General features: G+C 34.3%; 1 protein-coding gene across 1 annotated transcript in view; it reads left to right on the top strand.

The window, feature by feature from the left end:
• The window catches only part of SCFD1 (sec1 family domain containing 1), a 100,247-nt gene that overhangs the window by 58,100 nt on the left and 17,026 nt on the right, over positions 1–25,121 (top strand). The window contains exons 15-21 of the mRNA XM_046653917.1: positions 2,602–2,698; positions 7,338–7,408; positions 9,426–9,505; positions 13,244–13,306; positions 15,035–15,110; positions 22,051–22,104; positions 24,411–24,463. Of these exons, the coding sequence (XP_046509873.1) occupies positions 2,602–2,698; positions 7,338–7,408; positions 9,426–9,505; positions 13,244–13,306; positions 15,035–15,110; positions 22,051–22,104; positions 24,411–24,463 (494 nt within the window). The remainder of the gene's footprint in view (positions 1–2,601; positions 2,699–7,337; positions 7,409–9,425; positions 9,506–13,243; positions 13,307–15,034; positions 15,111–22,050; positions 22,105–24,410; positions 24,464–25,121) is intronic.

The raw sequence follows: 25,121 nt of genomic DNA, 5'->3' as shown, positions 1-25,121 counted from the left end.
AGCCACAGTGTAATTTTAGAACATTTTCATCAGCTCCAAAGAAACTCCCTACCCATTAGCAGTCAGACTAACTTGCTTTTGGATTCTATTTCCATTGCTCATTAGAAGGTACAGTGTTAGTAAGATATACATCAGGAAGAGCAAAATGAATCTAATGTCTGTACCTACATAAATCAGTGAAAAAACGTGGTTCACTGATTTATGTGGGTACAGACATTAGATTCCATTATGGCATTTAGCGTACTTAAATTAATATTATATATAATAAATCACTAAAAACCTGATTCTTTACATTTTTCACTTCCAGGAGTTCATTTATCTACTTTCATGACTTGAAGATCACTGCTTGATCTGTATACGTCCTGCTCTTAGTTTAGAAATCTAACAAATATTTTATCAAGCACTTGTTTTGAGCCAGGTGCTGTGTTAGACCCCTAGGGTTAAATGATTAATTGGACACGCTCGAGAGAGTTTACAGTTTTAGAAGGTGTCGTGTAAACCAAGGAGAGTAATATGATGTGTGATCATTGTTCTTACGGAGAGGTGTATAAAGTGCTGTCAGTACATACTTAAGGGAGTAATAAATTCTTCAGCGAAGGAGATTGGGAGAGGGGCAGGAAGGGGAAAGAACAAAGACTGAAGAGTTGCAGAGAAGCTGGACCTTGAAAAATGAGTAGAATTCTCTGGGCAGATGATGAAGGAGAAATATATTAAAAAGCTAAGAGAATAACCTGAGCCAAAGCCTAGAGGATTAAAAGTATACACGATGTTTAATGGAAAGTCAGGGAGGTATTTAAGTGACTAGAGGGAACTGAACCTAGTGAACAGTGCTAAAAAAGGTTGGCTGGAGCAGATTGTAAGGGCCTGAAAGGCAGCTCTAACATCTTGTTTTCCACCTCCCCCTGTCCCTTCCTGGCTTCACCCTACATGTAGCCTTTCCCAGTCTAATATTCACGTGAACTTAGTTCCTACTACCATCATCCGAGTTCCCCAGGAGTTGTCTTGGACTTTTTTCACTACTTTGCTTCCTGTATCCATCTCATTTAATTATTAAATATCTGTCTCTTCCTTTCCAGTCCCACAGCCACTTGCATGGTCTTGTTCCTAGAATCTCCTTTCTATATCTTTTGTCCATTTTTAATATTATATTTTTCCATTTCTAGGACTTCACCTCTTATCTATTTTGGTATTCAAAGTAGCTTTATATAGTAGTTAAAATAGTTTCTCTGTCAGGGAGTCTGAAGAATATGAAGGGTTTTAAAAAGGAAGAGTTTATAAAAAGGAAAACTCTTAAAGAGTTTGTCATACTTCTGTCAAGAGCTCACTGATAAGGAAATTCTCCATGTTCTCATGTAGAATATATTGTCAAGTGAAAGCAAGTGTCAGAAAGCAGAGGAATATTAGGATATAGACCCTATTTGCTTGCATTTGCATAAAGGAGCTGAAAAACTATAGAAGAAATCATCAAAGTAAATATCCATAGAAGCAGGTGGAAACGGGGTGGAAGAGGACAGAGGTGGGGACAGGTCTCCATGTATATCTTTTTATGTTGTTTTGATTTTTAAACTGACTATTTCATCCTTTTAAAGCTCTGGCCTTACTGCAAGGGAGTGGGATTGAGGGACTCTGAACGATTTCCTGTCGCCTCATGTATGAAGTCACTCCTTAGTCTGTCACTCCTTAGTCTGAACAGAGTCTCCATTCTGATTGTGTCTTGGTGCAGTCCCTTTAACTGAAATGAATTCTATCTATCCATGTCCCCAAACCACTTTCAAAACTCAAAATTCATCACTTCCTCCTCCACAATTGATTAACTGTTTATTTCATTCTATTGTCTTAGCTTAATATATTTATGTCCTATGTTTATATTTTGGTTCTTTGTTGGTGTCTCTAAGTATTCTAATTTATTTCATGAATGGTTTCTACTCTCCCTTAGATTGTTAACACCTTCAATGGAAGTGTGTTCTTTACTCTCTTTTGTATTATCTGAAGCATAATAGATACTTGATAATGATATTTTTTATTTACCTTGGAGGATCCTAAATGTCAATTTCATTTGGATAATTTCAATCAACAAATTTTAAATTAGAAAGGATGTCGTACAGAAAAGCTAAGTTGGATTACTTTTCCAGTAACTAAAACTTCAAAGTATTAAGAAGGAAAATTAATGAGAAAAAGTTTTATTTAAAAACCATTGAAAATAATTTAACTAGGGTAACTTTCTGTCCATTTAAGGTGAAAATATGTGGATTTACAGACTAAGAAAGTAACATGACCACCTGACATTAATTTGCATGGGATACAGTATATGATTTGTGTGCTAGTTACTCATTAATACAATAATTGTGATTTGTGTGATTTTTATCTTCGCTAATATATATGACTTACAGAGTTAATTCTGAATTTATAAGTCAAATATGGTAAATAAAATAGTCTATTGTTTTTTATATTAAGTGATCAAAAGTAAGAAACTTTAAAATAACTTCTATTAGGAAATGAACATTTGTTTTTAAAGTTGATCATAGAAAATAGAATAGTAAGCTGCGAGGCCTTTAATATGTTTTTATTACTTAATGTATTCTAATATTTATTTTGAAACAGGCAAGGAAACTAGATGTATATTTTGAATATGAAGAAAAAATAATGAGCAAAACTACTCTGGATAAATCTCTTCTAGATATAATATCAGACCCTGATGGTATGTACCATAAATTTGAGGTTAATGTGTGTTTCACATATGATGCTCCAGCATTTTCAATTGAGTAAGATTCTGAATAGAAGTATTGTTTTTCTGACAGTTTGTGCTAATAATGAGATAATTAAATGAGTTATTTTCTGTTGAGAAGTTTGTAGCATAGAAGTTCATTCCTAAAGTGGAAAGTGATTTGCATTTTATTTCGTTGAACTTTTCTTCGATGGTATTTAAGCACTTTTTATATTAATTTATTTAAAGTGATACATCTGAAGCTCAATTTCTGCTGGTTCCAGGAAGATCTGAAGGTATAATATTCAAAGCAAGTGTCTCTAAGTTGTACACTTGTTAATTACTTTGGTCTAACCCCAAAGAGTTTCCTAAAAAGATCTATCTAAAACTAAATTCTATTTTAAATGTTTAGAGAATTGACTTTTAAAGAAAGTCTAGTCAATCCCTTTACATTTATCTAAATGTATATATGTTAGATTTTCTTAAAATGAGATATAACTACTTGTACTTAGAAAATGTAATCTAATTATTGCTTTCGGTTATAATGATCATGAGATCTACATAGGGTTTTAGCCTCTAAAATTCTCTAAACTTTAGTGAACTTGTTGATCACTTCAGAATAGTTTTCAATTCAAATCTCAGTTCTTTTCTAAAACGAATGAAAAGCATATAAGCTATTCAGCTTATATATTGCATACAAGCTACTCAGCTAAATAATAATGGTTTTTGAATTATAGTTTTGGTATGAGTTTTAGACTTTATTCCAAATTGGAAAGTAATAAAAAAAAAATCCAAATTGTTTGTAATTAAAGGGTTCTATTCATAAAAACTACTGAGAAGCCATAAGTATTGTTCACACTTTTAAAAAGCTATATTTGTAGTGAGAACCTAGCATTTTGAAAGTATTTGCACTTTAGAATGAAAAAAATGCAAAATATATATACGTCCGTCACTTCAGAGCTATTCCTTGTTATTTACCATAAGTTTTGAGTAAAGTTGAAACAAGTATGCTAATAAAAAGGCAATCAGATCCTTTTCTTTTTCCTTCCCCTTACTTTCTCAAACTATTTTTAAAGGGCAGAGCAAGGTAGGCATTCATGCCAAGTGGCAGTCTGGTACCACTTTAGCCCAGAACAAGATGTTGGAACCTGAGCAGGATGAGAGGGATGTTCACGCATGGGGTAGTGAGAGGGTTAATAATCTAGCAGGAGGTGTTGAAATCCAAGTGAAGTGAGCAATGTCGACATGTGGGAGCAGTCCAGCGTGCGGTATAAGAGCCCTAACAGATTAAGGAGGGTGACGCTGCACAATAGCAACCCAGCATCAGCCCAGGTGCAGTGAGAATTATGTCCATGCGTGTGAGTGGGTCCGTTGTAGGAATCGGAGCCCAAGTGGAGTGAGAAGGCATCCATGCAGGCGAGGGGATGGTGGCAGAGATAGGATATTTGTTACATACAGGGGACTGGTTAAATAAGTAAATATTTCAGAAATATAAAGGGAGCCAAATTTCCTCTTGTCAGAGAAGGAAGTTATAAACATGGAAACGGAGAAAAGTAGAATGAACCCTGTAATATTGGATTGTAATTGGAGATGTTGGTGTGGACTTAGTATTTTCACTGTGTATTTGTCAGCTAGAGAAATAAATATAGGAGTGTGTGTTTATGTTCACATATATATGTGTTCCTTAGCCCTGCCAACCGAGCAGGTCTAGGAGTGACACTAACCCAACGGTAAAGATTTTAGCTTATAAATATTTTCCACTAGGACACATTGCAGGAGTGGTTGATTCCAGGGCTGAGGTAGAAAGAGAAAGTACAAAATAAGCCTGGAACATTTTGTTGTGTCTGAAAGCAAGGAAAGTACTCAAAACGTGATGAGACATGTCAAAAGGACCCAGAAGTCAGCTTGAAGAGGCCCTCAGTAGCCAGATCCTGACAATATGAGCATCAAAATAAATAATGGTAATGACAGATTATAACCCACTGGACGAAATAGGAAGCCATGAATCCATACAGATATAATAAATGAATAAATTGAAATTTTACAGCATATTTACACCGTCTCAAAGTACCTCCCTACAAAATACTTATTAATTACAATGGGGGAAAAACACTTTACAATGGAGAAGCCTAACAGATCTCTTATTGGGTAATTGCAGTGAAACATCATTAGTAATGAGACATGTTGAAATACTGCACCACCCAGGGGGGTGCAATACAAAGAATACAGTATCACTTTTGTGATATTCCTGCCAAAGATGTATAACCTGAATATAATTATGAGGAGATATCAGATACAACTTAATTGTGAGCCAGTCTACCAAAAAAACTAGCTTGTGATCTTCATCAAGGCCATGGAAGTCAAGGAAGGACTGAGGAACTGTTCATACAGAAGAAAACTGTATGTAAGGTGTGACAACTATATACAACACATGATTCTGAATTTAATCCTTTTCCCAAAAGGATATTATAGAGACAATCTATCAAACTTGAAATGGCATCTGAGGATTAGATGGTAGTAATGTATCGATGCTAATTTCCTGATTTTGATAGTTGTTATATTGAGGTTGTTATATTGGAGAATGTCTTTGACATTTGGGAGTGATAGGACAGCAGGTCAACATCTTACTCCCAAATTGTTCAGGGAGAAAAGAAGCTCTCTGAATTGTACTTACAACTTTCCTCAGTGAGGAATCTCTGACTTTAAAATACAGAGCAGTTACAGTAGAAGTTTATGATGACAAGAGGATTCAGGCTGTAGCTACTGGCTCTAGAGTACTCACAGTTGTAAAGGATACGTTTTTACAATTTCCATTTGGTTCCCCTGTGATGAGTCATTATAAGCATCAGGATGCTGTCCAAGCCTTACCATCCTAAGACTCTTTAAAGTCTTAGCAGAGGTTTTCGGGCATTTATTAACTTGTAGCAATTATAAAATATATTTCTCCTTGAAGAAGAGTGGAAACTGTTCCTTCTTCCAGCAGACTAAGTGCCTTTTATTAAAAAAGGCTATGCTACTTGCTAAGGATATTAAAAGCAACAGCAGGGACCCACAGGCCATTAAAACTGACGGAGAGGAGCCTTTCTCTCATATCTTAGGAGCCATGGTCCCAAGAGCCTACGGCAAGCCCCATTCCTCTTTTTCTCTTTGTCCTCCAGCTGCTTAGTCATAGTGGCAGGAAATGCACAATGGAGCAGGATAACTAAAGCCAAAGTTTTCTGGCTGGAGCACCAAAAAGGGAAGGCCAAGAAAACTGGAAAGTACCACGGAGACTGCAGAAGGAAGGAGCTCAGGAAAGCAACCACATAAAGTTGTTTATGAATTCCTGGGCTCACCTCTGAGCTGCGCATGCGTGAATCTGATCCTAAACAGCATTCCAAAGACTGAGAGGTGAAGGGCTAGATGACCTCCCCATTCCCATATTGGCCACTGGACAGTGGGACAGATCCCAGTAGCAGTGCAAAAGGTTTTGAAAATAGAATCCACAGTGGAACCACAACCCACAGAAGGCTGGTAGGAACTTTGGCCTGAACACTGCTAAAACAAAAGTATCAGCTTTCTCCTAGGATTTAAACAAGACCCTGAATCTCATAACCTAGTTCAAAATGCCCAAAATACAGTATTTATTGTAAGCATGAGAACTTAGGAGAACCTATCATTGATCTTTATTACCATTCTTTGACACATTTAGGAAATAAGAATAATTTGACAATGGATGTCTGGATTCTAAAGCTTATGAAAAGATCGATGGTTCATCAGTCATGTTTTGGAAAAATTATCCTAGTTTTTATTCTATAATAAAGTATAACAATTCTGAGTTAGTACATGTTGTTATTTGTTGAGTAGTAAAACTGAGTTACTCATGACTACTGCTTTATCACTTTGCACCAAAGTACACACAATAGCAGAGGGGAGAATAAATGAGTTTTTGTGGACAGTCTTGGGCTTTGGCTAATAGGAGTGGTAGCTCAAAGCACCCATTGCAAGCAGGAAATTTCTTTGAAATCTGTGTTTTATCTTAAAATTTCAGGCAGGTATATTCTACTGCATAATACAACAGTGTTTATGTTAATATAAATGTATGGTTTTCCCAAATCTTCATATACGTTTCTGAAAGAGGAGAAATGTATATTTATTGGCCCTGATTTCAGAAGCATGACCGTAAGCTCAGCTGGATGATTTTAGCCAACAAGGTTTCATAACCTAGTACATAGAGTGACCATCCAACTGGTTTCCCACGGCAGTCCCATTTTTACACCAGTTGTCCTTACATAACCATTACTAGCATCACGTTTCCATCTCAAAAGTATCCCGGTTTAGAATTATATGACTACACTACCTGTACCTTTCTGTGCTTTTGAGTTTATATCTGAAAGGTAAATCTCAATATTATAGACAGTTTCGAAGATAGAATGGAGAGACTTCTATATCCCATCCCTTTAATCCCACAGCATTTAATCTTTTTCCATATCTGTGGTTGTAATGTAGTGCCTATAGCCTTAAATCAGTAGAATCAAGAACCATATTTCGTCTTGTCACGTGTGTATGTGCCTTGAATTTATCGTGTTGACAATAATACATAACAACCAGAATTATGAAAGTCTAAGATTTAAATCTATTTCCCCCTATGTAGCAGGAACTCCAGAAGATAAAATGAGGCTGTTTCTTATCTATTATATAAGCGCACAGCAAGCACCTTCTGAGGTATGCCCTCTGTATTCAGTTATTGGGGGGAGGGGGTATACTTGTTTGTTTCAAAATAGAAGTAAAAATCACTATGGCCAAATAACTACTTCATTCCTGTTTTTAAAAGAAAAACAGTTTGTTAAGGCTGGTTCTATTTACTGCTGAGTTTTATGCTAGTATTTATTGTCACCAAGAGAACTATCCACCCATGAAATGTCTGACCGCTTTTAAGTTGTTGGAATATGACTGAATTCAAGTGGCCAAAATTCTTATTTCTAGGAACTAACTATTCTAAACTAACTTAACCAAGTTTGCTATGCTTTTTGAAAGGTTAGTCTTACCATTTCTCAAGATGTGATGATCTTAGAAGTTCCATTTCTTTAAGCTATAGCCACTAATACTTATTTGCCTTCCAAGGAATTTATCTTCAACCTAAAGTGAAAATTTTGTAATATTTTGCAATTCTTTTAAAACTATTGTCCATTATATAATATAGAGGAGTCACCTGGAGGAAGATACCCAGAGTTCCAAAAAGTTATGTAACTATTATAATTTAATGAGATTAAACTTCAGATTCACATCCATCATATGATTCATGTAAAAATAAAGTTGAAATACTTTGTATTGAAATAAAATAGCTATGTTTATATCAGAATAAATTTCTAAGAATGATTGGAAAATGACACATTTTCCTTTCTAGAAGATTTTTTCCTCACTGGAAGAGTGGGTTGTGGGTAATTTTGTTGTGTCCTTTTTCTGTAATGAGCCATCAGTCGCTTTTGAGGAAATAAGTTTTTTTAACTGTGTATAGGTAATTGACTTACTGTGAAGGAAAGCAGTGATTTTGGTCTCAGTCTTGTTGCTTGGTTAAGGACCTGTTAACTCTATTGTTAACTCAGGATAATTTTACTGGATAAGCAACAAGCAAGCATAAGAACTTCAGAGATGACATCTAGGATGATAGGGCTTTTGTAAACTCCTTTGTTTTGCTGGTAGCAATTATTTTTTAATGTCTGGTGGATTGTAAGGCTTCTTTTTGTCAAAAATCTTAGGCATGTTAAAATAGCAAACTAAATACAATATTTGAAGGGCAATTCTACTTTGTCCTAGGAATGCATCACTTGACTTGTATTTCAATTCAGTAAGAAAGTATAGTTTTCTTTTTAGAAATCTCTCTCTCATTAATGGGGGTGTACTTATGTCTTTTGGGATTCTAATAGCCTATTTACAATGTTTTCTTAAGAATATATGATTTTAAAACTCAAGTTGATCAATTTAAAACTCAATTTGATATTTTATTTTCATTTATTTTGGGGAAGGATTATGTCTTTTCTCAAGTTTAAGTGATCATTAAGAGGCTTGAAGCAGTTGTGACCGCTAATGTCAGATTAATAGTCCCAAAAATGCAAGGTAGTGAATGTCTTTGGTTGATGGTGAGCTTAAAAGTTTTTCTCTTGTACAACTGTTGGAGTGGTGTCACTATGATGATAAGCTCCTTTAACTTACACAAATTCAACTAGACTTCCTCATCAGGAACTAAAAAGAGCGTGAAAGAGAAAACAGTGATTTGAAAAGTGTAGGACACTTGCCATTCAGTTAATGAATGTGGACGTCTAGAGTGAATATGAGATGGGAAAACCTGAATCTGCAGTCTCTCTCAGTGTCATTCCCCTTGTGTTTCTGGTTTTGAAATATTCTTGGTCAAGCCAAGTCTTTGATTTAATGCTTATGCCAAGGAAAAGCAATCTGTTTCAACAGTGGAAGAAAAACTGACTCTGTTGGACTTACTGAAGGATGACAAAATGCTGTACTTCATAGGTGATATGGGGGCCTGTCAAAGGGAATTTTTATTATATGTGATTTTCATCTTACATGTTCATTTGGGTGCCCTCTTAAGATACAACTTGACTTTAGTTAGGGGCCTAGAATTTAAACTCATGCCTTTGGTCTAACTTTTTGATTAATCAAATAACAAACAAAATGGTCTCTCTTATGAGAGTTAAATTTTTTGTCATATTGTATTTTCTTATTTCAGGCTGATTTGGAGCAATACAAAAAAGCTTTAACTGATGCAGGATGCAATCTTAATCCTTTACAATATATCAAACAGTGGAAGTAAGTTCTTTTTCTTCAGTTCTTATCATTTAAGAAAGTATAATGGAAGTCAAGTTCCCAAGAAAATGGAAATGTTACTAAGAAAATTGAACAGTACCTTAGTGTTTTTTTATTCAGTGGTATAAATATTTCCTTATCTGGCCCACCCCTTCCCCAACTTAAAATTACATAAAATAGCAATGCCTTTCTTTCTTAGGTTTATATTTTCTTCATTGGTAAGATGAGAAAGTCAAAAATTGAAATGTTTTGGGTCAAATGTCTCAAAAACATTAAATGAAAATTTTAATTTCCCTAGTAATGAGAGAAATGCAGGTCAACATAATGCAAAGATTTAGAAAATATTGTGCCAAGGATCCAGGAAAATTAATTCATGCATTTATACTCTATGATTAGACATAAATTGTCATAATTTTGCTGGATGGTATAAAAAGGTTTTTTAAAAAATAGCTCTGAGGGGCCAGCCCGGTGCCGCAGTGGTTAAGTGCGCACGTTCCACTTCTGTGGCCTGGGGTTCACCAGTTCGGATCCCAGGTTCAGACGTGGCACCGCTTGGCAAGCCATGCCGTGGTAGGCATCCCACATATAAAGTGGAGGAATATGGGCACGGATGTTAGCTCAGGGCCAGTCTTCCTCAGCAAAAAGAGGAGGATTGGCAGCAGATGTTAGCTCAGGGCTAATCATCCTCAAAAAAAAAAAAATAGCTCTGACCTAGTACTTCTCTTAAGAATTTATCCCAAACAAGTAATTGGAGTTGTAAAATCTTAGAAGCAATTGTAATAATGAAATTTGATAACCAATCTAAATATCCAGCAGTAAGATTGATAAGTGAATTATGGCATTTCCATGAGAAAATACAATTGAGTTATTAAAAATCGTGTTGTAGAAGACTTATTTAATGACATTGGGAAATGTCCGTGTTATGTTGTAAAGTGAGAAACTAGTTTACAATGCCATTCATTGACTCGTTTGATAAATATTCCCTTTGTCTCTGCCCAGGGACTCTTCTAGACTTTGGGAATACAGTAGTGAACATGCTGTGGAAGGCTGCCGCACTCACTGAGTGTACACTTGTGTTGAGGGAACAATAAGTCAAACAAAAGAACAGAATAATGTTAAACCATATTGAGTGATATAAAGAAAATAAAACTAAGTGATAAGATCTTAATTAGTTGGAAGTGATAGCTAAATTTGTTGAGATCAGGGAAAGCCTCTGGGTAGGTGACATTTGAGCCAAAACTCAGATGACATTTCTTACAGTATGATCCCTATTATCTGTTCCTTTATCCATCATCCGTGTGTGTCTGTGTGTGTGTGTATGTACACATATATACATATAATTGCATAGCTGAGATGACATACATCTAAAGGCTAATAATAGGTAACTCCAAGTGGTAGAATTTTTTCCTTTTGAGTGCTTTTCTTTATTTTCCAAATTTTCTGCAGTACCTTCAAAATATTTCTTAAAATAGTTACTTTTTTTAAGACTATGAGATTGAATATGCTTTCTGATCTCACCCGTATCAAAAAAGATGCATAGCAAGAGAAATATACCAAATTAACAGTGCTTATCTCTGGGTTGTGAGTTTATGAGTACTTTTTATTATCCATACTTTTGTTTGTTGTTTCAAATTCCTTTTATTTGACTGTTCTTGTAATAAAAAATTTAACAACAAACCTTGGTCTAATAAGGTAAACTGAAAACTGTCTTTTCCAATTTTTATACTATATACACTTACACATTTGACTGTGTGGCATATGTCATTGTGTTTTACATTATGACTTATTTGGAACTCCTTAAACATTTGGTGTTATACGAAGAAAGGCAGTTTTGAAGATCATTTTACAGGGTTACAAAATGTATAATTTCTAATTGGTAGCATTTTTCTTTCTAATTATAAGGGTTAGACCAGTTTACTGAAGAAAAGTTTAGAAAACTCAGAAAGGTATAAAGAAAGTAAAAATTCACCTGTGTAATCTAACCATCAAGATTCTGCCATTAGGGGCCGGCCCCATGGCCCAGTGGTTAAGTTCTCGAGCTCTGCTGCGGCAGCCCAGGGTTGCGCCAGTTCGAATACTGGGCACGGACCTGGCACTACTCATCAAGCCATGCTGAGGCAGCGTCCCACATGCCACAACTAGAAGGACCCACAACTCAAAATACACAACTATGTACTGGGGGGCTTTGGGGAGAAAAAAGGAAAAATAAAATCTTTAAAAAAAAAGATTCTACCATTAAACATTAGTGTATATCCTTTTATATGCATATTGCATATTTTTTTTAACTGGGAAATCATTATTATAGATACAGTTTTGTGTTATAAATACTAGGTTTTTTGTATTATAGATACTAGTTTGTATTATAGATACTTGTTTTCCAGTAACTTTTATCACGCCGGTTTTTCATTGTCTTAAATAGTCTCCAATGATAGTATTTAGTGTTTGCATAATATTCAGCCATATAAATGAACTATTAATTGTTTGATCCTTCTTTATTATTTAGATATACTACTTTCTGTGAAAAATTTTGTTAAAGGCATACATTTCAGTCTACTCTCGAAACAGTTTCTTACATCCCCCTTTCTGAATGAGATTGTGATTTTTCTGTTTGGGATTTGTCTAATGGTATTATCAGCAGATTTTGTCATTGAAATAGAATATCTTTAGCATTACAACTACCTCATCTTAGTGATTCCCATTCTTTTTTTACTCTCATAAGGTTTTCTTGTATTTAGGTAGACTTTTTTTTCTTATCATTTACAAAAGCATTTGAAATAAGAATCGTTATAAAAGAACGTTGATTCACATAAAAACATGTATGGTATGCTATTAAAATGTTACAGAATACTATGTACAATATGATGCTAATTTTGTTTTTAAACTGTATATGGTATATATGCATATGTCCAAAGATTAGAAAAATATATACCAAAATCCTAACAGTGATTATCTCAAAGTATTAGGCTTCTTCTGGGAGCATTCTGTTTTCTGGATTCTCTACAGTGAACATATTCCCAGAAGGAAAATATTTTCAAAAACACATCTAAGTGCCATCTTTTTGCCCAGCCGTCAAGAATTCTATGGTTTAGTTAAAGAGAATATGGACATTTAGAAAGATTTGAAAATAAATGGCTATATGCAATTAAGTATGAAAGTGTGTGTTATAGATAACTAAAAGGAAGAATCACTGAGTAGGAGCGTTAGAATAGTGTTAATGAAGAAAGTGGTTTTGAGCCAAGTCTTAAAAGGAAATCTACAGTTTTTATTGGAGAAGGCAGTGAGTTTATACCCCCAAAGGACAGCATGAGCAAAGGCATGTGTCTGGGAACAAAGGAGTATGGAATCTGGAGACTCATAGAGACTCAACTTATCAGTACATGATTGTTCTTTTAAGGCAGCAAGTCTCTCTTTCATGCTAATGATCAGATATAAAAAAAATGAAAAGAAGAAAAACTGTGAAGTTTGGACAAATAATGCTTTTGTGTTTTTTAAAGAATCTCAGTGTTTCGGTACTATTTGTACTGTTCTTGGACATTATTTTACGTGGTTACAAATTATATAATCACTGTTTATTTAATTGTACTGAAACATTGAATTGTATTAGTTGAAAAATTATTTCTTTTCAGAAAATATCTGCATAGTAAAAGTTATAGTCAATAGATATTTTAATGACATGATACTGAATGTTAGTTCTAATAATCAGCTTTTAAATATAACTTTCTTATTTATTTTATTTTATAGGGCTTTTGCTAAGATGGCCTCAGCTCCTGCCAGCTATGGCAATACTACCACTAAATCAATGGGGTAAATATTTTTAATAATTCTGATTGAATAAGTCTGGTACTCTAGACCATGTTTCATGCCTTAAGAACAAATGTGTGACACTGCGGAATGTTTTCACTGTAATAAATGTCAACATGCCTTTGGCTTCCTTAGTTTAAATTCTCATTTTAAAATGTAAGTTAGTATATTTTACATGGTGTGGTTTTGTATACTTCCTCATTCTTAAAGCATTGTTTTTCATTTTCGGAAGATACATGAAAGTTAAAGCTATTTTTATATCAATGTTGATGACTAATATAGACTTGAAGCTAGATGCTCAAGACGTAGCTTCAGGACTGACCTGGGCGTACTGCTGACTGACAGGGAGGAATTCCCCAGGGCTAGGTATGACTTCTGACTCCAGAGAATCCTAGAGTGTGATTTCCAAAGGAACTGAACAAGATAATTCTAACTACTCTTTTCCATACCATACTAGTTTCAAAATTCTAGCTTATTTTTTAGAGCTTAGAACAAAAGCATGAAGCCCAGGGGAAAACAGGTTTATCCTAGCCCCACCCCAAGCTGCTAGTTTTACTGAAACAATCTCCAAAAAACAAAAACATTTGGGCCTAAGGCAGGACCTTGTAAGTGCCTGGCAAGATGAATCCAGTTGGCCCCACCTTCAGACAGTGCTGTGCAGGTTAGCCCGCTCCCTCAGAGTTACCTGGGGCCAGGGAATTGCCTCAGAACTATCCATTCCAACAGAGATTACTTTCTCTTGTTTCTGTTAAAGAAAGGATTCCCGTCTTGTCCATCTCTTCATTTCAGAGGGGAGTGAGGACAGGATAGGGAAAAGGAAAATATTTTTGGAAAATTACTCTCATGTATTTAATAAAATAGACTCTCCAGTTTCATGTCTTAAAATATTGAATATTAAAAGTGTGTTAGATTTCTTATGGATTTTGTAGTTGAGGATTTTAATAAAACATGTTGTAAGAAAATCTTGGAGGATTTGAAGGCTCTGCCTAGTCTTCTGATAGCACAATGCAGGACTGCCATTCTGTCGCACATAGCATCCTTTGATTCCATGTGAGAGCCTATGTGAACCACAAATATAAACCCATTATGGCAAGTCATTTCTTGGTGTTATATTTGTTGTTAAAAATTCAGACAATAAACATTCTTCAGAGGTGAGGTAGAATTCACTAGGTGTGTTGTACTTCACATTTTTGTGTGATACGTTTTATGTACGGTGAGGAGAGAGTACACAGTGCAGCACTGGAACTGGCTGCTGTGCTGTGGAGAACATAGGAACTTTTGGCCTACTCATCATACTTATGGGCTTATACATTTTCAATATGTTAGTATATTTTGAACTCCTCAAGCAAATTATCTAAATTACTATCTTTAATTTTATTGTTTTAGCATTAAGGCAATCAGAAAAGCAAGGAATTCTCTTCAAATTATAATTTGCCTAAAAACTATAGCTAAGGCTAATTAATTAAAATGTTTATTTTGAGAGCAGCTCTTTATTTTTACATTTTATTAATAATTATTGACTAGCCAGAATATTTTATTACTCTTTTATTTTTAAATAAAATTGCAGCTGTGATCTCCATGGAAGCAGAAATTCTCAAGTCACTTGTGTTTAATGAAAACACAGGTGTTAGGCATAGTTAGCATCAGCATGTGGTGTGTAATCAGACAGTTTATCTGTAACAATAGGAGAGAGACTTTATACTTAGTGTGATCCTTTTCTTTCACCCCTAGTCTTTTATCACGAGTCATGAATACAGGATCACAATTTGTGATGGAAGGAGTGAAGAACCTGGTATTGAAACAGCAAGTAAGTACGCTTGTTAGAAAACATGCCAGTAACTTTGGAACATAAATGTTGACAGATTGATTCCTCAGCTAGAGCAACTTCTAGATGTATTCAAGTTATAAATATGAGGAATAAAATCAAGGGGTCCTTTACTGGTATATTTAAGGATATGAGAGTATTTTTACATGTATAGTTCAGAGCTCTGTAATTTTATGCTTTTTTTTATTTGCATATTGGACTTTATTGAAATTTTGATTTTCCTTTAACTTCTTTACAGGTTTGTGAAAGTACATTAATTGAAGAAAATGAACTTAACCTGTTTAAAATAATGAACTGTTATATAAATGCATATCATTTGTTTTAACATATATTGAGGATATTAATAAGCTAACAACATTAATAGTCTAAAAGCCTGTGTAAAGTAGAATAAATAAAATATTTTAAGTAGGATTTATATTTTGGGGTAATGAAACTAGCTTGATTTCACACTTCATTGTGGAATAATGAGTCTTAGTTTTACACATAGAACATTTTTTAATGATTGTTGTTTTTCTGTGTTCTAGTATATAGATAGCTTGCTTCAGAGAGTCATCATTAATTGATTTGGTTTCTTTTCAAACAAGATTTGTTTATTACTTTTTGTTATGGAAATTTTCAAATATACATTAGTGTATCAAACTCTCCTGAACCGTTCACCAACTTCAGTACTCAACCACCTGCCTTTCTTGTTTCATCTTCCCCACTTATATCTTTTATTTTATTTATTTTTACTGGGATATTTTAAGGCAAATATGAAACATAATATTTCACACATAAATGCTTCAGTTTGTAATGAGAAGGATTTAAAGGCCAAATTAAGAGATGGAGTTAATTATCAGTCATTTAGATCTGAATATTAAATATTTACTTGTTTGCAGAAAAAAACTAGATCTTGTCTTTCTCTGAACTACCCCCACACTCTTCACCTTTCTTATAATGTTTACCTGTGATATTTTGTGTTGACATTCTTTATGTTTTACTTCTTGATGGTAAGTTCCTTGAGAACAAGAAATTTTTCCCCTATCTTTGAATTTTCCATAGCACTTTGCATAAAGTAGGTATTCAATTCTTTATTTGAATAAGTGAGTAACATTTTATTATAAAAACCATGAAGTGTTAATAAAGAACAGTGAAAAATTTTAATTTGCTTTATTTAATTAAAAGGCTGATTACTTCCTAACTTTCCTGCAGATCATTCCAGATTGCGTTATTTCTTAAGGGCTTGGGAACACTTTTTAGCTTCATCATTCCTCTTAAGAATTATTTTCAATCCTTCTCAATCTACCTTTGAGAATCTACCTTCTTAACATGTCACTGTTAGAAGGAAATCCCAATAGTAAGATTTCCTAAACAAAGTATTCCTTATCACAAATAACTGATAGTGTTGAGAAATTAGAGACTTTAATCTTTGGAATAATCATATTTACTTTTTGAACTTAGTGCTACCTTAGAGTCACATAATATGTGTCCCCTAATAATGCCTATAAGTGTCTAAACTGATGGACTTCAATATTTTATTGTGCTAACACAAAAGTTTGTTTTATTTAAAGTTCATAAAATATAAAAACAAATTATCTTCTGTGACCTCAAATCCTTTTCTTTTCCTTAACATTGCAAATAACATACTGATTTGATATAGGTAGTTTCTGACTTGGGGTAAAAGTTGAAATGATTGGTGGTTACCCCTCTCTATATGACATTTCTGACACCACTGCTGGAAAAAGCCATGCCTTTTTTTTTTTTTTTTTTTTGAGGACGATTAGCCCTGAGCTAACATCTGCTGCCAATCCTCCTCTTTTTGCTGACGAAGACTGGCCCTGAGCTAACATCCATGCCCATATTCCTCCACTTTATATGTGGGACGCCTACCACAGCATGGCATGCCAAGCAGTGCCATGTCCGCACCCAGAATGTGAACCGGCAAACCCCAGACTGCCGAAGCGGGACGTGCGCATTTAACCGCTGCGCCACTGGGCCGGCCCTGCCGTGCCATTTTTTTTTAAAGTGGATGTTAATTAGACTTTAGGTTCAGAATTAGAGGAAACATTTATTGATTTGGGGAAGAGTGGTTCATTTTATATTGTAAAGTAAAAATAAAAGTCACATTACAAAACAGGAATTCCAATATGATCTTTCTTTGTTATTAAAAAAAAAGAAAATATAGAGCATACTGAAGGATATACACCTAGGTTTTAAATGTTAGTTTTTTCTGGGTGAGTTTTCATCTCTGATTACTTCCAAATGATAAACTACTTGAATTGAATTATGAAATCAAAAGGGTGAACATTTCTAATTGTTCTTAATAAATATTACTGAACTGCCCTCCAGAAAAGTTGTACCAATATGCAGCAATTTATAGTGCCTGTTTCTCTACATCCTTCCTGGACATGTGTGTGTAATCTTTGTCAGTTTAATACTTCAAAAAGAATCTCTAGTTTTAGAAATGTTTGAACTCATAGAAGTCCATCTTAAAAGTTACATTGTCCTAATGTTCTAAATTTAGAGGGACTGCTGTGGAAGATCTGGGGCAGGCTGGGAACTGAGAGCAGAGCAGAGACTACTAGAGATGACTTGTTTCACACTTAGAAAACTCTGAGTAATTTTATGCGTCTTAAATCTTTAAATATTGTTTTGGATTTTTTTATCTGAATAAACATTTTACACTATAAATAAATTAGGAAAAACAGGATGTCTTGTCCAGTTTTCTATGTCACTTATAAGAACTTTTTATACTTTGTTTCTTGGGCAGCATAAGTTTTACACATCCCAAGTATCAGCTGTCACACAAAACCATTTGAATGATATTCACGGATTTGGAATATATTTGTGTGAGGGTAACTGTCCAAGCATGTGATGATGAAAGATGTGGTACAAGGCTGCATAATTTAAGTCTTCTATTTCAGTTCCTTTGGCTTATTTGCTAAAATAAACCCTCTTAAAAATGAATTAACAGCAAATAAATTGTAAGCAGTGGAAGTCAACAGATTAAAGAAGACTTGAAAGATATACCTAACTGTGATGTATGGCCCTTATTCAGATTATGATTAGAACAAGAAGACTGTAAAAAATAAATTTATAGAACTTAAAGTTTTTGATATTGGCTGGATATTGAGCTGTATTAAGAAATTATTGTTAATAATTTTAGGTGTGGTAATAGTGTTAAATTTTTTTGTTAAGAGTTCTTAAATTTTAGAGATATATACTGAAATATTTATTGCTAAAATGATTTAATATTGGGGACTTATTTTAAAACAACCTAGGGGAGTGGGGAGTAGGTGAGAGAATAGACAAAATAAGAATTTGCCGTGAGTTGATAATTGAAGCTGAGTGATGGAACATTGGATGTGTTTTATTGGGTCCATGTAATCCTGTTTCTTGATTTTTTGCCATTAATATGCTATGATTTTGGAAAAAATACCACTTTAGATATGTTATCATTTCCTCATCGATATGGATTTTGGATTCACTCTGTTGATCCCTTTCTGATTTATAATTTTAAATTTTTAGAAATAGATGATCCATCTTATTCCCCCTCCTCCTGTCTGCTTTATTGACAACTTTCTACCACTTCTATCCTTGATGCATCCCTCATTCCCAGTGTGTTTCCAGTATCTGCAAATTCCGTCTTATTCTTTACTTGGCTAATTCTGTCTTTAAGATAAGCATTCTCTTCCAGGAGGTCCACGTACTTCTTTTCATTCTCCAAGGCTTTGATAATCAGGACAGCAGCAACTCTTGTCCTAGCCTCACGGCTGACTCCAGCCTCAGAGTCTCACCCCAAGCCCAAGGCTGCAGGGGGGGAGTTGGAAATAGTCACCACAGACCAGATGGCGATATAGGGCAACAAGTGGCCAATTATAGGAGAACTAGAGGGGAAAATTTTTTTAACTGTTTTGGGTATAGGGCTGTATTACTTTTCTTGGACTGTTTTTCTAATTTCTGTCCATATTTTTTCAATTTTGTTTTTAAGCAATTACACCATCAGACATACACAGAGATTTCAAAAACACTGTTTTTATTTAAACTTTTCTAGTGATTAAAATTGTAAAAGATGACTATGGTTTTATATAAAACCAGTTAGGGTTTTTAGAAATTGATTTCTCACTGTATTTTTTTCTCCAGGTAAAATTCTAGTTCATATAGTTGAAATTTGAAGATCTTGGAAACAGTGGTCCTTAATTTAGGATATTGATGTGTGTGGGGCTCTGTCTTTCAATCTCTATCATTGAGGCTTTCTGCTAATAAAAATTTAGTTACTAATCTATACAGTAATGTTTTTCATTTTATTTCTAAAACAGCAGTTTCCAAAAGCAGTGAAAAATATGCTTGGGAATTTTTTAAAGGATTAATGGGTTTTCCATTTGATTAAATTTCATTTATACCCCTTTTATTGAGGTACACAAATTTTTTGTGTTACTAAAGATATGTAAAGTAACAGACTATTTGTTGAGCGAAGAAAATTGTATGGTTTTCTCTGTTGGCTGCCACAGTTCAGCTTTTTCATTCAGTAAAAGTGATTAATCATGTATATAAATTATTAATATAAAATTGATTTTTATAAATTATTAACTCAAGGGGCCAGCCCCATGGCCAAGTGGTTAAGGTTATGTGTGCTCCGCTTCAGCACCCAGGGTCACGGGTTCAGATCTGGGTGCAGACCTGCTTCATTCATTGGCCAGGCTGTGGAAGCATCCCACAGAGAAAGGAGAGGAAGACTGGCACAGATGTTAGCTCAGGGCTAATCTCCCTCACCAAAAAATAAATTTAAAAATATATAAAAATGATTAACTGAATTTAAGCCTTCATTTAGACAAACAATGGAGCCTAGGTAGAGAATTAGTTGGTGACAGAGAGATCTCAGATTGTTTCCTGAAGTACTCTTCCTTATGCCTTTAAAGACATTGTGTATTTCCTTTATCATTCTCGACACTGGACGTTTTCCTTAATCTGTGACAGTGTGTGAACATCTTATGGTGCAGCAGTGGTAGATGCTTCTTTTGGTGTTACCTGGTTGTAAAGACCAGATGAAAACGAAGAGTGGTCTCTGGGCTCTTAAACTTTTGAGCTATTCTCCTAGAAAGAAATTTTTCTTTTGTTATTTAATGACCTATTTACTGGCAGGCTTGTTTTCAGATAGCAGATATTCAGATATAGCAGAGCTATAAAATAAATCTAAAATTTAATTGTACCTTTTAGTAAAATCTCATTTTTATACTAAATGAAGATTTATCATAAGATATTGATTCAAATTTCCAATTATTTTCACAAATATAATAAAAGTAATATGACACTTAGGGCTTTACCATTATATAAAATCTTTTCTGAATTTTTCTCCATTGCACAGATCTAATAGTACAATTTAGGGAGCTAAACAGAGAATTAAATAAATGTAAATAGAGAAATGAGTATAATTATAGTAAAACCTTGCAATTTATAATGTTCCTTTGCTCCAGAATTTTTAAATTATTTCTTCCTGTTATGTGCAAAGTACTTCATCATCTTTTGTTAGTGTTATTTGGAACAAATATACAAGTGTAGTTTTTTCTTTTGGATAAAGCATTTTTATACATTTAAATCTTCACCGAATTATTCTTTAGAGAAAGTTATGGTTTAGACTTATTCTTACATGAACAAACTCAATTTTATTTGAAGTAAAACTTTAAAGGTAAAATTTAAGCTACCTTATTTTTTTTTAATTCTAAGGAGTGGAATTCAGGAAGTCCATTCAGTCAGCTGGAGCACTTGGTGCTGTGTTTATATTAAGAAGTTCTTGGCCAACAAAAATATCAGAGAATAATGAAATAGCTTTAATTTACTTGCCTAAGATCATTTTAAAGAGTTTTTACTTGTCAATCTAGAGAAAGAAAAAAGAAATGTATATTTTCTGTTTGAGCAAAGCAGCATTTTCCTTAGTGATAGTCCCTTTTAGTAAAAATAAAATGTTTTATGACCTAAGGAAAGTAAAACTCCTTGTAAAATAGTAAAATGTTATTTACAGTTATTTGAATAGTCAGATTTAATGTTGCCTTTGTTGTATGAAGTCTCTAAGATACAAAAACTATTCTTTGCAGGACATCCTGCACAGTTCACAAAGGAAATAATCAGTTCAAAGTGGGCAGAATACCATCCAGCAGGACTTCACTTTGAATAGGCATAATAGTCACTTGGTAAATTTTCTGTACTCCGTATGTTATATTCAAAATAATGATAAAAATGGTCAGATTGAAATGTAACAATAGTATTTCTTATCCCAAGGCATGTAAGCCTGTCAAGAGGCAATCTTCTGCCAACATCAGTATTATACATTTCATGTTCAAAGTGTCATTTCTTCTGTAAAAAGACAATGCAGTATGTCATAGAAAATTTGTAATTTACCCCAAGCAAAGTAAAAATGGTCAATAAAGTTGTGTGTATATCCATTTCCCCATTTTTCAAAGAGCACAAGTATCTTTTCTGCTAGAAGAATATACAGTAGAAATGAAAGAACTCCATTAGGTCATTTAATCTCATACATTTTCACAAACTTTACTCTGTTTAGAGTAACTCTTACAGTCTGCAAAAAGGAAATGAAAACAAAATAACAGTGGGGTTCTTATTTGATCAAAGCAAAACTTTGCAGTTACTAGTATTAAAAAGCAAATATCCACCAAAGTAAAAAGCCCAAACATGTATTTGTACTAAAACCTGGAAACACCTACAGATCAAAAGGAGCTTTTGATTTAGAATTCTTTTCTTCCTATGGAAACCAGGGCCTAGGCTGTGTGCACCCATGGCGCCATTCACAGAGTGCTTAACCTTAGAGTGTGCTTAATTGAGAGGCGAGCATCCTTCACTGCACAATGATTAGGTGGTCTTGTTACTAAAGAAGAATTCTGGCTTATGATTCTTCTAATATTTAACAAAATACTAATCTCTTCCACAGAATCTACCTGTTACTCGTATTTTAGACAATCTCATGGAGATGAAGTCAAATCCTGTGAGTATCATATGACATTGTAATTGTAAATTCTTGAACGTCTCAAACTTACTATAGGAAAGGTGATAAAATCTGGATTTCTTGTGGGCTTAATCACAGCAGACTACGTGAGAGAAAGAAAAAAGTCCATGCTCTCAAAGAACCTTTTTTAGCCATTACCACAGATAATGGCAATTGATTTTCTTAGCAGCTACAACCATTCTAGCCAGCTCTCGTCCAAATTAAATGTAGATTATATCTTGTATGTGTAATGAAATGTGAAATATATCCTAAGGAGCAAGTCTCTGTAGGTGGAAAAGAACGAGAGCACATCAGTTGGTGTGCTGTACAGAGTACCAGACCAATTTAATTTTATGAAAATTAAATTAGGAGAGGAGTGCATAGTGAAATTTTCAAGTGCATGTGTTCAGATGGCTCTAAATTCTTTTGAGCTGAAAAAGTAATTTGAGAGAGAGAAATTGTTGGATGAATGGACAAGTGGGTAAATATTGTTAGCATTTACTTAAGGAATGGGTTTCCAAGCTATCTGTTTACAATTCAAGAAAGGAATAAAATCATCACAATCTGTTTCATAAAAAAGCCCATCCTATTCCTGTGGCAACTGGAGGGTGGTTATCATCACCAGAGTCTGAAATCAAGAAAGGCAGCATGATCCTACCCACATCAAAACCGTAGTTTGGGTTGATCTGGATCACTATAGACTTGGCATCAAGGTTTAGGATACAGGCTAAGAAAGAGAATGAGAACAGAACCTTCAGATTAATGTGTTATTTTTGTAATTATTAAAACATGATTACAACAACATTAAAGGAAATTAACAAAAACAAGTTTTAAAATCTGCCCATGTGAAAACAAAGATACAGAGTAATAAAACAGCCCCAAAAGGGGCAACTACAATTACGAGAGGAACGAGAGAATTGTCTGTAATGATAAGTTGAAAACGATTGGATTCTTCCGTTCGGGAATCGATAGACAGAAAGTGGTTTACAATGTAGTAATAGTGGACTTTGTTACTGTGTCCTAGAGTATATGAAGAAGGAGCTCTTCCTGAAAAGCCTGAGAGAAGTACACATTTATGACTAATTATCTTAGAGAATACTATTTCATAATAGGCAGTAAATTTCTAGAAGATATTATCCCGAACAATAATAAAGATTAACAATAGAAATAAATGCAAAATTTTAGACAGATGCCAAATCCCCAAGGGGTTAAGGAAGTTTAGAATATTTTGTTACTGTCCCTAATCTTGAAGTTGAGATGATGAATAATGATAATTGCTAACACTTTTTACATACTTCTTATGTGCCAGGAAACATTCAAAACATTTTTCACATATTATCTCATGTAATCCTCGTTAGACCCTTCTAAGAAAAATACTAATTTGAGGAAATTGTGGCACAGTGAGGTTGCTCAACTTGCCCAAGGACACGCAGCTAATAAATGACAGAACTGGGCAAGCCACAGTTTTCACCACTGTGCTGTATTGATTAGGGCAAGACCCATGCCCTTCATGGAACACAGAAGGTTAGAGTTTAAGGAAACATTAGAAGTAATTTTAATAATGGAGGAGAGGAAACCAAGAGATGTTAAGTGACTTTTCCCAAGTCACACTATTTTTAGTAGCAGAATTGGAACCAAAATCTGCTACTCCTGTGTTCTTGCCTACTGCTCAATCCAACATATACATGCCTTCCACAACATTTCTGTCAGTCATAGACACATTATATACAGTTTATGCACAGTGGTATCTAAAATTGTTTTGTAATTCAAAATTCTGAAGTATATATAACTCCAAAGGTTTCAAATAAGAGAGATTGTGAACCTGTATTAGTTATTCTGTATATTCAATAAAATCATGGACATATAAGGATAATATAATGAAATTCTAAAAACAAAAATATATAGGTACATTACTTTATAAAACAGATTTATTTTTGAGAAGCAGTATAGTAATTAAAGCTTGGGTATTGAAACTAGACTACCTGGGTTTAAATCCTGGAGTTCTCATACTTACTTGTCATGTGACTTTAGGAAAGTTAGATAACCTCTCTGTACCCCAACTTGCCCATCTGAAAAATAGGGATAACAATAACAGCCACCTCATAAATGTTATGGGGATTAAATGAGTAATTTCATCTAAAGCACTTAGAATAATGTTTAATATGTAGTAAGTGCTCAGTAAACGGCGGTGGTTGTTACACCTTCTACCAAATTAATAGAGTCATTGAAATAAAATACTCTAAGCCAAACTGTGACTTTCTAAAGAGAAATTCCATAGTCATGGCAAAGTTCTATTTTTTTAATAGGAAACTGATGACTATAGATATTTTGATCCAAAAATGCTGCGGGGCAATGACAGGTAAGCAGCTCTTGTCTTATATAATTTGTTGTAGATTTCCCCACTCCCGCCAAGAGTGGAAATAATTTAGTTGCTTTTTTGTTATAAATCAATAATTGCTTATTAATAAAAATTGCAACTATGTAGAAAACTGGTAAGTAAACAGTATGTGTAATCTCATTACACTGGTAATTGTACTTAACACTGATAGTTGAGACAGGGGAGGGGAATTTGGATAAGGTGTATGTTTTTATTTATTTATTTTTTTTAAGATTTTATTTTTTCTTTTTCTCCCCAAAGCCCCTGGTACATAGTTGTGTTTTTTTAGTTGTGGGTCCTTCTAGTTGTGGCATGTGGGATGCTGCCTCAGCATGGCTTGATGAGTGGTGCCATGTCCGCGCCCAGGATCTGAACCAGCAAAACCCTGGGCCGCCAAAGCGGAGCGCAGGAACTTAACCACTTGGCCACGGCGCCGGCCCCAGGTGTACGTTTTTAAATGAATATTCTTATTGGATCAAATGAAAAGATGGGAGCTTTATGTTGGCTACCAGTTGCTTTGTTGGTTTTGTTTTCTGTTTAACTGGTCCCTAAAATCCAAGCCCCTGGGAACCGTTGCTATAAATACTCCTTTACGGCAGTGAAACATTCTACAGATAATTTCTATATTTGATGACAAACA

This window comes from Equus quagga, chromosome 2, assembly GCF_021613505.1.
Source record: "Equus quagga isolate Etosha38 chromosome 2, UCLA_HA_Equagga_1.0, whole genome shotgun sequence".
Taxonomy (NCBI): domain Eukaryota; kingdom Metazoa; phylum Chordata; class Mammalia; order Perissodactyla; family Equidae; genus Equus; species Equus quagga.
Note: the sequence above shows the minus strand (reverse complement) of the source record. Positions and strands in the feature narration are given on the sequence as shown.